The sequence below is a fragment of the Rattus norvegicus genome, chromosome 4 (genome assembly GCF_021556685.1).
Source record: "Rattus norvegicus strain SHRSP/BbbUtx chromosome 4, alternate assembly SHRSP_T2T, whole genome shotgun sequence".
In the NCBI taxonomy this organism is placed as follows: Eukaryota; Metazoa; Chordata; class Mammalia; order Rodentia; family Muridae; genus Rattus; species Rattus norvegicus.
In genome coordinates, this window is record NC_141537.1 from 181,802,470 (window position 1) to 181,819,894 (window position 17,425).

The 17,425-nt window shown below is 45.9% G+C and overlaps 1 protein-coding gene across 5 annotated transcripts in view; it reads left to right on the top strand.

The window, feature by feature from the left end:
* Bmal2 (basic helix-loop-helix ARNT like 2) overlaps positions 1-17,425 on the top strand; it is a 47,441-nt gene that overhangs the window by 20,463 nt on the left and 9,553 nt on the right. For 2 of the 5 annotated variants that reach the window (NM_001446390.1, NM_001446391.1), the window contains 8 exon segments: positions 1,034-1,113; positions 3,603-3,695; positions 7,936-8,050; positions 10,125-10,271; positions 13,326-13,566; positions 14,025-14,131; positions 14,539-14,689; positions 16,212-16,270. In NM_001446390.1, the coding sequence (NP_001433319.1) occupies positions 1,034-1,113; positions 3,603-3,695; positions 7,936-8,050; positions 10,125-10,271; positions 13,326-13,566; positions 14,025-14,131; positions 14,539-14,689; positions 16,212-16,270 (993 nt within the window). 5 annotated transcript variants of the gene reach the window in all.

The window sequence follows — 17,425 nt, forward strand, 5'->3', positions numbered from 1 at the left end:
TCTGGTGCTGCTGCTCCAAGGAATCTCACGAATCATAGGAGGCCTCCTTGTTTCTGGAGTGGGCTTCCACATCATCATGGAGCTTCTGGGTCATCAGTACAGCATTTAATCTGTAGCTAAATGTGACCTGCAAACCTAGCCAAGGGCAACTTGTGGTTCAAGTGTCTCTGGATGTAGCCCCTCCTATCATCCCCAGCAGGAGGGGCTGGGGCTGGGGCTGGGGCACCTTGGTTTATAAAGGACTGCTTGTTCCTCGTCTTCAGAATGGCCTGTGTTCTGGGGCGTCTTGACTTTGTGGTCAGACCACTGTGTCCCCTTGTAACCACATGTTTGAGTTGGATGTTTTGAGAATGGGGTTCTGTCCTTTTCTTGTCGCAAGCCAACCATGACCCAAGCTTTGCCTTGATAAACTCTTTAGCTTTTTGCTGACTGTCTAGTTGTTCAGAGACTTCCATTTTAATATAATAAATTCTGAAATAAGATCTCAAATGATTGTCAGGTACATTTTATTTAGTGCCGGTCATTATCAGACGTCTCTATATGATCTTTAGAAGGACTTTTTTCTTTCTTTCTTTTTTTAAATCTATGAGTCTATAATTTTTTGTTAAATGCTCCAGAACTGTAGTCTGAAGCAAGAGGATTGTCATGAGTTCAAGGACAGCCTGGGCTGTAGAGAGAGATTCTGTCTCATGTAGCTCAGTCGGTAGAATGCTTGTTGAGCATACATGAAGCTCTAGGTTGCATCCTGATGTGCTGGCACCTACCTATATTCTAAGCACTTGGGAAGTGGACATCATGGGCTACAGAGTGAGTTCAAGGCCAGCCCAGGATACACAAGGCCCTATCTCACAAAAAGAAGAGACAGAAAGGAAGGAGGGGAGAGGGAGTGAATGGCCACTAAAGTCCCAAGACATTGTAAATTCCACCTTAGGAGACTGTAGCAACAGTAGCAGGGCACGGCCAGTAGTCACCAAGCAATTACTAAATTTCTTCCTCTGTTTTTTCAGTAACTCTGGCTTGTTCATTTTTTTAGGCATGACAGAGTTTTATTTAGGAGAAAATGCTAAACCTTCATTTATTCAGGATAAGGAACTCAGCCACTTAATCCTCAAGGTAAGTGGTAATAGCTGAATTTGGATGGGGTTGGGTTTTCTTGAGTCCACCCTGGTGTAGACATCAGAGAGCCTGTGTCACACATCTCTTTAACTTACACAGGAAGACAAGGAGCTAATGCCCTATTTGTTGGGGAGAACGCACACTTCCTATAAGGAGGAGTAGCGAACTTGTTCACAGCAGACCCTTGGACTTGTCCACAACAGACCCCTTATACCTGGAAACACTCCCCTTGCGCCAAGGATCAGCCAAGGCTGCTACCTACTCAGAGCCACCACCCGGAGCCCAGTTCCTGGGGATCTGTCGTCTGAAGATTGGGGATGAATCATTTGCAGATCTGCTGTCTTGGCCCAGTCCCTTTCAGGCTTTGCAGACTCCACAGCATAGAATTTGATTGACAGTCTTGCCAAGTGCTATGACATCTTGCTAACTAGAATGTGCATGTATATTTTTTTCATTTTCTTTAACTTTTTAAAAACGTTACTCTTATTTTAACTTGACCTTGAAGATTTATTTTTTTTTTATTCATGCATGTGTTTGTGTCTCTCTGTGTGTACGTGGGGGTAGGGTGCACTCAAAGGACAGAGGTTCTCTTGGAGCAGGGTTACAGGCAGTTCAGAGCACCTGATGTGGGTGTTGGAAACCAAACTATGGTCCTCTAAAGGAATAGCAAGTGCCCTTAGCTGAACTGTGTCTCCCAGTTCCTGGTTTATTTAAAACATTTTATTATATTGGTTTGTCAGGGGAGGGGAATGCATGTCCCTGTGTGTGTGTGTGTGTGTGTGTGTGTGTGTGTGTGTGTGTGTGTGTGTGTGTGTAGATCAGAGAACAACCTGTGGAAGTGGGTTCTCCCCATCATGTAGGTCCGAGGATTCAAACTCAGGCCATCAGACTTGGCAGCAAGTGCCTTTACCCACTGAGCCATCTTGCTGGCCCTGGACAGTGAAATCTGTGGATACAAAGCAATCTTTAGGTTAGATAATCATACAAAGTGCTTAGGAAGCCCAGCCACTCTCATGGAGGCTTTTCCCACTCACCACTTCAGTTACCCGTCTCTCCCTCAGCATGTGTCTGTCTAAGTCTTCTCCCGGTTGTTGCATTCGAGCATGAGTCAGAGCACAAGGCATATAACTCAGTTGGTAGAATTCCTGCCTACCACGTACACAGCCCTGGGTTTGAGCTCCAGCTCTGCAGACATTTAAGTGTGGTGTATGCTTGGAGTCCTTGCACTTGGTGCAGACAGGGGCATCAGGAGTTCAAAGTTGTCTGGAATGACATGGCAACTTTGAGTCCAGCCTGAACCACAGGAGACTATTTCAAAAGAGAGGGAACACTACCCTATGTAATAGCATACCTGAGCCCTGTCCAGCTCTACCCCTTTCTGTGCAGGTGGCTTACCCAGGGTGATTAGCTGGCTGAACAACACAGAAATAGAAAATATATTAGAATATTTAAAATGTATTATTAATATATGTGACACCATAATTCAAAAGGCATAGAAAGGGTTGCTATCAAGAGTATCCAGTCTGGGGGCTGGGGATTTAGCTCAGTGGTAGAGCGCTTACCTAGGAAGCGCAAGGCCCTGGGTTCGGTCCCCAGCTCCGAAAAAAAGAACCAAAAAAAAAAAAAAAAAAAAAAAAAAAAAAGAGTATCCAGTCTGGAGACATGGCTCACAGGTTAAGAGCACTGGCCTTTCTTCCAGAGGATCCAGGTTCGATTCCCAGGATCCACATGTAACTTACAACTGTCTTTAATTTAAGTTCCATGGGGTCTGACGCCCTCTTCTGCTTCCATGGCCACTAAATAAGTATGTGGTGCACAGAGACTTACATGCACACCCACACACATGCATAAGCACACATGCACACATGCACACACACTTACATACATGCACGCACAATGTTTAGTCCTTCCTCTCCTGCTTTGCTCAACATGCCCATAGCAGCTGCCGCAAGTGATACGTTTTGAGAACTTTACAGGGTTTCTTTGTATAGCAAAGTGGAATTTGGCAAGAGTGGTTTTATTTTAAGATACTGTCATACAAAGTAACGGACTTTACTGAAACATTGTCACATACACATGTTTATACTTTGTCCATTTAGCTTCTCCTACCCTGTCCTGTTCCCTCTTGCTCACCGGAATGGTGCTTTCTTGCCACAATGTCCAGCTACGACTTTTTCTCCCTTCACCCTTCCCTCAACCCTGCTCTTCTCCTCTCCTGGTCTCTTCCTACTTCCATGACCCCTACACACCTGGTAAAGTAGTTTGGTAATAAAAGATATCTCAACTAATAATCTATAACTAAATTTTCATGTCAAAACCTTTAGACTAGAATTCAATTTGAGGTTATTTAAACATCGTATGAAAACATTAGGCTGAAATCTGCCAGCTCTCTAAAGGCTTGGTGAGTTTCAGTGCCACAGTAATTTCCTTGAATGCTGAGTGAATATGAGAGAAACTACTCAATCTTGGCTCTGTTTTAATCCTAGGCAGCAGAAGGCTTCCTACTTGTGGTTGGATGTGAAGGAGGGAGAATTCTTTTCGTTTCTAAGTCTGTCTCCAAAACGCTGCATTATGATCAGGTATCAAGCTGCTGTTTTTCACACAGTACTGGTTTCTTTTTTAACAAATTCTACGTTGAAGCTGGGTCTGGTCCCTCCTTCCCTTTGCTACTATGTTAGAGCTTGGAGAGAGGTGGATGATGGCAGGGAGACTGAATTATTATGACCATCACTGGTGTCTCCCTTAGACATTGAGGAGTGATGTCATGTGACCATCACTGGTGTCTCCATCAGACATTGAGGGACAATATCATATGACCATCACTGGCATCTCTATCAGACATTGAGGGACAATGTCATGTGACCATCACTGGCATCTCCATCAAACATTGAGGGATGATGTCATGTGACCATCACTGGCATCTCCATCAAACATTGAGGGATGATGTCATGTGACCATAACTGGTGTCTCCATCAGACATTGAGGGATGACATCATTTTCTGGACCCTAGCTTTGTACAGTGTCACGAGTGGTGCCTGCAGTCAGGATGTAATGACCCAATAAGATGCCATATTCAAGTCTCTGAAAAGCGTGGGGCCCTTCCAGCAGTCACATCATTGCTTGTTACTAAATTATATGCATTGAATAATAGGTTTTTTTCTTTTTTCTTTTTCTTTTTCTTTTTTTTTTCTCGGAGCTGAGGACCAAACTCAGGACCTTGCGCTTGCTAGGCATGTGCTCTACCACTGAGCTAAATCCCCAACCCCTGAATAATAGTTTTGATCCAACTGCTGGTGATACACTCAATCCATGCTGTTCATGGAACCAGCCTGCTAATCATCTCCTTATGCTAAACTCCACTTGCTTCAGGGAGCTACTGGGAAGCTTGTCCCCAAAGCAGTCCCACAGAGCACATGTGTGGCTGGAGAACCCAGGTGGAGCACAGCTTTGATGGCGACTACCTCCTTCTGCCTTCTACGGTGTTTGGTTTTAGGGTTATCAGGTAAAGGGACAGAGGGCAGAAGGGGAAGTCTGAACTTCTGTTGGGGGGGGGGCTCAAGACCAAAGAACCCAAAGCTGGAGACAGCTGGGTGTAAGAATAGATGATCCATCTTCTAATTGGAACATATCACACATACATACATGCATATCTGCAACCATTGATGACACTCCCTGTCTGCTCTGGATCATGTTGGGTCCAGTGGTTACAAACCATTATAACCATACAGTTCTCGGCTGTCCAGGATCAGAAACCCGACACTGCTGCATGAGCATATATGAACAGAGCATACGGTAGACTGATACAAAAGGTGGATGGCTGGGCTTCTTAGTATGAGCTGCATAACTGGGTGTTCCACCCATTCTGTCTTCTGTAGAACATCTACTGGGGACCAAGGTGAGAGAGGGTGGACCAAGGTCTCAACTTCCATGTTTATCCTTCTGGTCCCACACAGGCAATCCATTAGATTCTTTGTTTTATTTGAGATGATTTACCAATTCCTAGAAGTTGTGTATAAGCCAGCTGAAGTGTCCACTCTGAATCCCAGGCTTTGGGGGAAACTATAGTCATGTCAGCTCCTGTACCCACCAAACCCTGTATTTCAATGTCATTTACTTGCAATTTTAACCCCCCCCCCCCCAGTGTGGGATATGGACCTGCTAAAGATTGACACAGCAGCTGACTGTGATTTGTCCTGTGCTCTGGCAGGGGTGCGATTCTGCCAGCTGAAGATAGTTTATGTTTGGAATTCTGGGGACTCTTAAGAGGGTATAGATAGGCCAGAGCTCCGAGAGGCCATGGTGGCTGTTGGTTTTGCTGCTTGCTGATTGGAGTGCTGGTTAGAGAAATCATGACCATGAAGCCTGGATTTGCCCCAAGGAACTCGATGCTCTAATCAGCAGGAAGTGGACGAAAGAGATCTATGCCCTCTTCCCCTCTAACCTTTGTTTCTTGCTACCTAGTGTTGGGGGGGGGGGTCGGAAGGAATTGAGGTAGAGAAGGGTGGTAGATATAAGAACTCAGTAAAGTAGCCAATAGTAGAAACGTGTCACCAGACAAAAAACAGGGACAACTGAGCAGATTAAGGAACCCTGGCAATTCTCATAATTGAGAACTTGCCCCAGACCCAGTTCCTGTCCTGGAGCACATGACCACAACACCCTACATGAGGACGGTGACAACTGGTCACATAGCATAGAGCCCAGAGTTCTCCATGCAGAGGGCTTAGCCAGTAAGCTTCCCTTCCCGGACGTTCCTTTCTGGAAAAGGTATTTAATCTCTGGTCTGCCTGGATAAACAGTTTGGATAAGCCAGGACTTTCTCTTGTAAAGAACAGCTGTGGTGAGAAGCCTTCCTTGTAAAGCCATGCCACCTAAGTCTCCTGCAGAAGGCCCCTCCAAGCTCCTGACACTCCCCTCTGAGCCAAGCCCGAGTCCCTCTCCCCAGCCCCAGGCCCATCTCAGCTCCCATTCACATATGGGTGTCTGGGAATTTGAGAACCACAGCCTCAGCCTCAGCCTGTGCCATTTCTCACTGGAGAGACAGGGGCTGGGGTCCTCATCTTGCCTCCCCTGAGCCATGTGACCCCAATGGTGACAAAGCTGGAATGTAGCCTAGTGCTCCTGCATTTTGTCAGTCTGAGTGGAATTCACACACCCCAGCAGCAAGGCTAAACGTGGACCCACAGCCAATGGGTTCTTGGAAAGGATGACTAGGCTGTCCAGGTGCACACACAGACACACACAGACACACACACACACACACACACACATACACACACAGACACACATACACACAAACACACACACACATACACACACATACACACACGCACACACGGACACACACACATACACACACGCACACACGGACACACATACACACACGGACACACACACGGACACACATACACATATACACACACACGGACACACATACACACACAGATACACATACACACACACATACACACACACGCACACACGGACACACATACACACACACATACACACACAGACACACATACACACAAACACACGGACACACATACACACACATACACACATACACACAAACACACGGACACACATACACACACATACACATACACACACACACACGGACACACACACATGGACACACAGACACATACACACACACACACGGACACAGACACATACACACACACAGACACACAGACACATACACACACAGAGACATGGACATGTGGACCCACACACACACATGGACACACAGACACACACATACAGACACACGGACACATACACACACACATGGACACACAGACACATACATACACACAAACACATGGACACAGACACATACACACACACATGAACACAGACACATACACACACACATGGACACACAGACACGGACACACACACAGAGACACAGACACACAGACACACGGACACACATATACACATACACACATGGACACACATACACACACACATGGACACAGACACACATGGACACACAGACACATACACACACAAACACATGGACACAGACACATACACACACACATGGACACAGACACATACACACACACAGACACACAGACACGGACACACATACAGACACACAGACACACACACACATACACAGGAAGGGGGGCAGACACACATGGATAGACACATGGATATGCATTTCCACACGCATATGCAGAAAATGATGAGATTTAAATCCTAATGCTTTAGAAGCAATCATATAAATGGAGAGATAGCAAGGAAACTCTCACAGTAGCAAGATTTAAAAGAAAATCAGAAATTGCCGTTTGCATGCAGTTTATATGTAACTATCCCGGTTTGATTTCAAATGCATTCTTTAGATTTCATTTTATGTGTATGGGTGCTTTGCCTGCTTGTATGTCTGCGTACCACGGGGGCCAGAGGAGTGTCTGAGCCTTTCTGGGACTAGAATACCAAAAGCTGTGAGCTACCCCTTGATGCCTGAGTCCTCTGGAAGAGCAGCAAGTGCTTCTCAACCAGAGTGCGGAGCCACCTTTCCAGCCCCTCCGAATGCATTTTTGTTTGCACTTACAAACAGAATCCCAAGTTAATGTCACGTGGTGCAATGTATTCGAGGTTAAGAAAAATCCACCTTTTGGGGCTAGAAATGTAGCTCAGTGACAGAGCGTTTTCCTGGCAGGCACAGGGCCCTGGGTTTGATCCTCAGCACTGGCAGGGGTTGTGGGGAGGTGGGGAAAGGGTATTGATCTTACGTGTGTGTGAAGGAGTGCCCAAAAGTGATGTAACCAATGTTGATTGTATGTCTGCTGTCTGTCTCAACAGGCTAGTTTGATGGGACAGAACTTGTTTGACTTCTTACACCCAAAAGATGTCGCCAAAGTAAAGGAACAACTTTCTTGTGATGTTTCACTGAGAGAGAAACCCATAGGCACCAAAAGTGAGTTCTTCCTTCAGAGCCTAGGTACCGGCTTCTTTTCTGTTATTATGACAAATTACCAAGGCAAAAGCAACCTACGGACGAAGGGCTGCTTTTAAAGCCTACTCTTCCAGAGAATAGAAACTATCACTGTGGGGAAGAGATAGCATGGAAGCTGGGACAGAGAGAGCTGGCTGATTAAAAGTTTATCCACATATAGGAAGTAGAGGGAGGGAAGGAGGGATGGAGGGAGGGGAGAGGGAGGGAGGGAGAGAGGGAGGGGAGAGGGAGGGAGGAGAGAGGGAGGGATGGAGGGAGGGGAGAGGGAGGGAGGAGAGAGGGAGGGATGGAGGGAGGAGAGAGGGAGGGATGGAGGGAGGGATGGAGGGAGGGGAGAGGGATGGAGGGAGGGAAGGAGGGAGGGGAGAGGGAGGGATGGAGGGAGGGGAGAGGGATGGAGGGAGAGGAGAGGGATGGAGGGAGGGAAGGAGGGAGGGGAGAGGGAGGGAGGGAAAGAAGGAGGGAGAGAGGGAGGGAAGGAAAGAGGGAGGGAAGGAGGGAGGGGAGAGGGAGGGAGGGAAAGAAGGAGGGAGAGAGGGAGGGAAGGAGAGGGGGAGGGAAGGAAGAGGGAGGAGAATTCCTTTATTTTATAGACATATACACTAAATGTATTCACATAAAGATCACCATGTGGGAATATATGATTGCTTATAGTTTCAATCCAAATAAAACTTTCGTAAGACAGTATTACTTGATGTTAAAAGGTTGCTGGAATTGTATTCTCTTTGTATATGGCCTAGATTTCCCTGGTATGAAAGATCTTACATACTTGGGCTTAAGAAGTATTCATGATCCAAAGATACTTGACTCAGGAAAATGTTTAGTGCTGAGTGACTGCTTATGATATAGAAGCAGCGATAAGGTCAGTCGCAGCTCTTGCAGATGGGCCGGGTTCTGTACCCAGCGCTCACGGTGCCCTCAGACCTGCCTGGAACTCTAGCTCCGGATGATCTGATGCCCTCTAGTGGCCTCCATGGGCACGCACAGGCATGCGCTTCGTGCACAGACATTCTCTTGGAGGAACACAGCATACATAAAATAAAAAAAATAGTTTTTAAAAATTAAAGGAAGGATGATCTAGCCAGTCTTTAATTTTTGTTTGAGACAGGGTTTACTGTGTAGTCTTTGCGGGTCTGCAGCTCCCTTTGTAGACCAGGCTGGCCTTGAACTCACAGGTACTGGAATTGAAGGCATAGTTTTTGGTACATTCTACCATCCCAGTGTTCAGGGAGGCTGAGGCAGGAGAATGATGAATTCAAGGCCATCCTGGGCTAAAAGTAAGAACCTTTCTCAATAACAAAGACAAAACAAACAACCCTACCCACAAAACAACAGGAGTGGGCCGAGCTACAGATCATTGTTGTACTTGAGTTTCTCTCCGTTTTTAAATTTTCATTTCCTGTAAACTGTATTGTCCACTCCCTGAAGGAAGTAGTAAGATAAATTGCAAGCGTTTTAAGTTGTCGAGTGCGGTGATGCGTGCCTGCGACTCCAACACTCTAAAGTAGAGGTACATTGGGGAATACTGAGGTTTGAGGCCAGCGGAACTACACTCTCGTCTCGAAAACGAAACACTGCCAGGCAAACACAAACCGAATATACCTGATGATGTTAAAACACTAGAAGGCACTGGAGAGCTAACAAGGCTTGCTGCTCTTCCGGAAGACCGGAACTGGTTCCCAGAACCCACATCAGGCCAGTCATAAGACGCTCGAGCATGCACACGAGCATGCGCAAAGATGAATTAAGAGAAGGGAAGAAAGGGGGTTGGGGATTTAGCTCAGTGGTAGAGTGCTTGCCTAGCAAGCGCAAGGCCCTGGGTTCAGTCCCCAGCTCCGAAAAAAAGAGAAAGAAAAGAGAGAGAGAGAGAGAGAGAGAGAGAGAGAGAGAGAGAGAGAGAGAGAGAGAGAGAGAGAGAGAGAGAGAGAGAGAGAGAGAAGGGAAGAAGAGTGAAAGGAACTGAGGGCGGGGTGCGGGGGGCAGTGCTGTAAGCACGTCTGTGATTATTCTGTTCTCATTCCTGCTGCTGTGAAAGCCTCTCCTCAGGTTCACAGTCACTCCCATATTGGGCGATCACGCGTGCATTCTGGCTCCAGACGATCTTTCTTCTTTAGAATGAAGAGCAGCTGTACAGTCCCCGTCAAAGAAGAGCAACGATGCTCGTCCTGTTCAAAGAAGAAAGGTGGGACACCCGGGAGAGCCCTCGATTAAGAGCTGGTGCAAACTCAAGGTCCTAAGTAGTTTCTATCCAGGAAAAAGTAAATTCCGTAGTCAAGGCAAGAAATAGGATTCAAAGCATCTAAGCAAGATGGTTTTTAAACCAAAATTATTTACACTGGCTCACCACCAGGTACACAAACCTGTTGCGCTGCTGAACCTGAACCTGTAGCAGAGAGAGCTTAAGTTAGATTTGGGGCCAGTCATGATGGGAGCTTAGCACTCAGGAAACAGAGGCGGCTTCTGTGAATTCAAGGCCAGCAGGGCTACATAGTAAGATCCCTATCTCAAAAATAAAATAGTAAAATAAAAACTCAAACAACAACAAAGTTCAACCTCTCTAAAAAAAAAAAAGAACTTTTTGTGTTTTGTTTTTGTTTTGAGACAAGGTCTGACTTTGTAGCCTTACCCAGGAACTCACTATGTAGACCAGGCTAGCCTCCGATGCACAGCTCCATCTACCTCTGCCTCCTGAGTGCTGGGATGAAAGGTGCATGATACTAGACTCAGCACTAAAATAATTTTTTACCTTACTTTTCAAGTGTGTGTGTGTGTGTGTGTGTGTGTGTGTGAGAGAGAGAGAGAGAGAGAGAGAGAGAGAGAGAGAGAGAGAGAACCCACACCCACACATGTGAGTCCAGTGCCTACAGAGGCCACCAGATTCCCTAGAGCTGATATTACGGTCAGCTGTAGGCTGCCTGATGCACATTCTGGGAACTGAACCGGAGTCCTCTGAAAGAACCAGACACTCCTAACTGCTGAACCAACCCTCCAGCCTCCGGCTTGCTTCTTTTTGAGACATCTTACTATGTAGTTCAGTGGGTAGGGGATATAGTGCATCATCCAGTCTTCATCCTCCTGCCTCAGCCTCCCCAGTGCTGGACCACCTCACCTGGCTTAAAGGAGTCTTGTATACAGGACTGCATGACTCTATTTATTTACAGATTTTGGTCCAAAATCCACTTTTTAACCATGCATGAAGAAAATCACCCATGCTCACACACTTAGCATTTGCTCTGAAAGCGTTCTCCGTATCTCTGTCTTACAATCAAGGAGACACAGAGAGGTTTAGTAAATGCCCATGCGTCTCCCTACTGCCCTTGGCTCTGTGTGATGCAGAGCTGTTCCCCAGTAATTGCTATTTTAACCACAGGTAGACCAGTTGTCTGTGTATGAGAGTGAGTGAATACATGGTGCTTGTCCTTCTGACTTTGTGTAACACAGTGTCCTTAGCTCTTTTCCTTCATGTGAGCAGCATTCCATTGTTCCTCTGCTCCCACATCTGCTCTTTATCTGTGTGTCTGCTGACAGGTCCCTGTGCTGATTCCCCTCGTAGCTATAAGTCTGCGTGTGTGCTTTAAACATGGGCATTTGGGTATCTCTTTGTACCTTGACTTTGTCTCTTTGGATATACACCCAGAAGTGGGGTAGCTGGATCTCATGATACCGTAGCTCTTTGAAGAATTTCTATACTGTTTTCCGTGAGGCTATTAACAATGCTTCCCTGGGACTGTCTGAGCGACTCCCTCTTTCTCCACAGAGTCCTCATGGTCTGCTACTTGTCCTTTTGACTACAGCTGTTTTAACTGGGACAGAGTAGTAACTCATCCTTTGGATTTGCTTTCCCCTAATGGCTGATAGCAATTGTTGTGATGCATGGGGGCCATTTGTATTTCTTCTTCCGGGCAGTGTCTCGGTGAAGGTTTCTGTTGCTATAGTGAAATTCTATGACCAAAAAGCAAGCTGGGGAAGAAAAGGGTTTATTTGGCTTACGCTTCCACATTGCAGTCCGTCATTGAAGGAAGCCAGGACAGGAAGTCAGGCAGGCTAGGCTGGAGTCAGGAGCTGATGCAGAGGCCATGGAGGAGTGCTGCTTACTGGCTTGCTCCTCATGGCTTGCTCCTTGTAATGGTTTGCATCCTTTTATGTTCAAAAAAACCATTTTGTTAAAAAGCCTTGTTGCTGAGGACCAACAAGATGGTGTGATGGGTAGAGGCCTTTGTCCCACAAGCCTGGCCACCTGAGTCTAATCCCACATGAAGGCCGAAGAGGACAAGTTTTCAACGTTGTCCCCTGAGCTCCACATGGAGGCCATGGCACGTGTGCCCCACACATATCGGACACTCAGTCACACTAATAATGAAGTCTGCTAGTATGCTATCAGCCTTTCTGAATAGTGCCAAGGCCGTTCTGGTCTTCTGCAAGTCCAGCCACAAATGGACATTTTAAATAACCTGTAATAGGATTTTCGCTCTTCTTTAACCTCTCAGTCACTTTTTATGAGGCTTGTGTCGTGTGTGCGCCATGTATCTTCTGAGCCTGTGCGCTAGCTCTTTGTTTTCCTGGTCTTTCCTGTGCTTGAACATAGGATTTCTTCTCCTTTTTTATTTTGGTGGGCCAGTCTGACAGGCTGTTTCATGGGAGTTAATTGCTTGGAATTTTTCTTTTTTCATATATACCTTTTATTGTGTTTCCAATTGCTCACCAAATATTTCTGCGGCCCTACTATAACCATATATGTCAATCTGTCACCATCACAAACAACAGTAAGAGATTTGCAAGTTTCCTAGCAGACAGACAGAATGGAATAGGTAATCACTTAGGGGGGCTGAGGCAATAGTATCATGGATTAGAGGATAGCCTGGTGTATATAGGGAGCTAGTTAGAGGCTAGCCTGGGCTTCAGAATACATTTGTCTCAAAAAAAGAAAAGAAAAAAGAAAAGAAAAAAGCATAGAAAGGCGCTGGGGATTTAGCTCAGTGGTAGAACGCTTACCTAGGAAGCGCAAGGCCCTGGGTTCGGTCCCCAGCTCCGAAAAAAAAGAACCCCCCCAAAAAAAAGCAGAGAAAGAGGGAGGAGGTGGACAAAGAAGGAGAAGAAGAGGAGAAAGAGAGAAGAGGAGGGGGAAGAGGAGGAAGAAGGAGGAGGGAGAAGGAAGGAAAAGGGAAGAGGGAGGAGGATGTGGGGGTAACATCAGCATCCACAGAGACCCAAGTGTCTTGCTATGATTTTTCATTAGACCAGAGAAAATTCCACACCATCCATTGCACTGGATACTTGAGAAGCTGGCCACCGAATGTTGTGGGCACGGAGAAAGAGATGGGCAGTGGGAAAGACAGTGGTCCTCTTACCTGCCTTGTGGCTATGGGACGGTTACAGCCATATACTGTCCCCCCGAAGAATGGCAAGATCAACGTGAGACCGGCTGAGTTCATAACCCGATTCGCAATGAACGGGAAATTCGTCTACGTCGACCAAAGGTAAACGCTCAATGCTTTGCTTCCCAGAGGTCACTGGGGCAGCAGAAGTGTGGCTTGGTAGCTCTACTGCAGTCTTTTCCTAATTAGGGTTTGAGAAGAGGAAATATAATTTAAGTGAAGTACGGAGATGGTGATGTTGGTGATTTTGGTAGGGCTGGAGGGCAAACTTGAGAAAGTGTTTCCTAGAAGTGGTATTGAGTCTGCCCTGCTCCATGGCCACGGGTTTGGTGGTACCGATGGTTCCCTGTACAGGCATCAGCAGGACATCATGGGACCTTACCTGGGGTCCTGTTTGCAGGCTGTCTGTGGATGGGGAGGGCCAGGGCAGCCTGTAAGAGCCCAGACTAGCTCTTTTCCCAGGCTGCTTCCTTGCAGTCCCACCTGTGCTGGTCCTGCAGTGTTCTGGGAGGCATCACCGTCAGCAACTGCCATGATGTTTTTTTCTGTTTCAAAACCAGGGCAACAGCAATTTTAGGATACCTGCCTCAGGAACTTTTGGGAACTTCGTGTTATGAATATTTTCATCAGGATGACCACAGTAATTTGAGTGACAAGCACAAAGCAGGTAGGTGATTCGTTGATGAGGTGCTTTGAGGGTAATTAAAAATGATGACTTCAGCCAGGTGTGATGGGTCACACTCAGAAATCTCAGTATTTGAGAGGTGACAGAAGAGAATCAGGAGTCCCAGGCTAGCCTGGGCTACACAGCAAACCCCTGTCTAAAGAAAGAAATTATTATACCATCAACTCTGAATTTCTCATTCCTTATGAAATCTAAAACTTGAATTGATTCTCAAGGCCCTGGTCTGGGTTTGGTGTTTGGTTTTGGTCTGGGTTTCAGCATGGCCCCCTGGAACCGGCATGTACCCTCTCCAGCCTCTGGTGATGGGATTACGGGCATGACCCCACTACTCCTGGCTTGAAGACTTTATTATGTAGGCTATTCCACTGACTGCAGCTTTTCCTGTGAAGTTCTGCAGAGTAAGGAGAAAATACTTACAGATTCATACAAATTCAGAGTGAAGGATGGCTCCTTTGTGACTCTGAAGAGCAAGTGGTTCAGCTTCACTAACCCTTGGACCAAAAAGCTGGAGTACATCGTGTCTGTCAACACGCTGGTTTTGTGAGTAGCTTTCTGTGCTCTTAAGACCTCTGACCTAATTTCATATGAGTAGCTCTGCTTCTCTTAGGAAGCCTTTACAACTGCTTGGCCTTCTGTCTACATGACAGCTCAGTTTCTCCGGATGGGGCACAGATACCCGATGTGGGCTTCTCCCATATCCATCCCCTGATCATGGCTACATTAATTACAGTCCCTGATACAATGTAAAGTCATCATGGCTACATTAATTACAGCCCCTGATACAATGTAAAGTCATCATGGCTACATTAATTACAGTCCCTGATACAATGTAAAGTCATCATGGCTACATTAGTTACCATCCCTGATACAATGTAAAACCATGAAAATGGTGATTGTTCCAGGTAATTTAGGAATAACAACAGCAAAAAAAGCCTCTGTGTTTGGGGAAAATGCAGGATTCCCCAGGTATTGTCAGTCCACAGAACAGAGCCAGAGGCTGCAGTGGCTGCAGTCTGAGAACTTCCTTTACTCTCCATTAACACTAGCTGTGGCCTTTTGTAATCTACCCTTCACACTTAGTATAATCCCTGGTGGGAAAGGTAAGCATAGTCACGCACACTTATGTTCTTTGCACTTAGGAGACAGAGGCAGAAAGATGAGAAATTCAAAGTCATTTTTGGCTACATCGGGAGTTTGAGGCCAGCCTAGACTGTATGAGACCTTGTTTCAGAAAAAAAAAAAACAAAAAACAAAAAGAGAAAGAAAGAAAGCTAGAAAGAAAGGAAGAGAAAGGGGAGAAGGAAGGAGGAAGAGAAGGAGGAGGAGGAAGAGGGGGAGTAAAAGGAGGAGGAGGAGGAGGAGAAAGCGGGAGGGGTGGTAGGTGTGATATAGCTCAGTGGTAGCATGCTTGCTTAACATGTACAGGACCCTTAGTTCAGTCCCCAGCATTGGTAGGGAGAAGGGAAGGCTGGGCACATGCATTTAACACCAGTACTAAGGATAAAAGGCAGGTAGTTCTCTGAGTTTGAGGGAAAATGTTCCAGGATGTAGCCAGGAAAGACCTTGTCTTGAAACAAAAAACAAAACATAAAAGAAACAGTTTATTTTCTGTGCCTCTGTGTGAAAAGGAGCTGTGCCCAGTACAGCCAAGAGCGAGTAGATATCCGCCAGCGTCCTCAGGGGATACTCTCCTCTAGCCTGGTGCTCACTGCCCGTTCAGCCTGGCCTGAGCTTTGTTGTCCTGCTGTTTTTGAGTTGGTGTAAGGTTTTGTCTGGCCAGCTACTTTTTCCTGTCTTATGCTTATTTACACAGTACTAGGAGGCATGTACCATCATGTTCCCTGTCAGCCATTCCCATACAACTGTGGACCTTCGATTAGGTGAACCATCACTGTGGAAGTGAGACCAGTAGGGCATTTGCCACAGATCCCAATCTTAGCTGACGTGAACAATAAAATATAAATGAGTGGAAAACTGGCAAATCAAATACTTGGAGCCAGTGTGGATGCATTAACAGATTTCCTGCCCCTCAGGGAATTTCATGTGCTTTTCTGACCTCCAGGGGGCGCAGTGAGACCGCAGTATCCGTGCCTCAGTGCCGCAGCAGCCAGTCCTCTGAAGGTAAACTGGAGCTTCCGGTCAGGGGTTATAACTCAGATGCACCATCCAGTGTGGATTTTATGAAGATACGCTTTTCTGTCTAAGAAAGGAGACAATTTTCAGTGCATGTTAGAAAACATTTTGACTGGACAGGCTCTGTGCATTTGGCTATAGAAGGAGATCGGGCAGGAGAGGTGGCTCAGGAAGTCCAGGCACTTCTTGTGTACAGATGACCCGAGTTCAATTCCCAAGACACACATGAAGGTGGAAGGAAAGGACGGACATTACAGTGTTTCTTCTGTCCTCCACCACTACACACATACATCATACACACATCACACATACATATATCACACACACATCACACATACATATAGTGTATACACACATATCATATACATATACACACATACATACATCATATATATCATACACACATCATGCATATATCATACGCACTTCATACATGCATATATTATACACATATATCTCATATATACATACATATATACATCACACATATCATACATATGCATATCATACACATGGATATCAGATACACATACATACATCATATATATACATAAAACACATATATTATACACATGTCATATATACATATATCACATACATCATACACATCAAAAACACATACACACTATACACATAAACATCAAAACATACTTATATACCTACACATGTATACACACACATCATATACACATAGGTATATACACACATCATACACACATGTAAACACAAACACACATGACATGCATACAAATGCATGTATCATACATGTAAACACATACACATATACACACATATACACACCACATACATATTATATATACATATCATACACTCACATACACTAAAAACTGAGGGCCTGTGGGGTGGCACAGCAGGTAAAGGTGTTTGCCTCCAAACTGACAACCTGAGTTCAATCTCCAGGACTAACAGGTGGGAGAGGACAGACTTCCACACATGGTCCTTTGACCTCCAAGTGTATGCTGTAGCATGCAGGCAGCCACATACTTCATTCACACACACAATCGTGAGCAAGAGACCATGTTCAGAAGGTGCAGAGACCCCATAGGAAATTTCCGGGAACAATATTCCCTTGAGGTGTCAGAGCCCCTGGTCCATGTCTCTACTGTAGAGTAACATGGCACC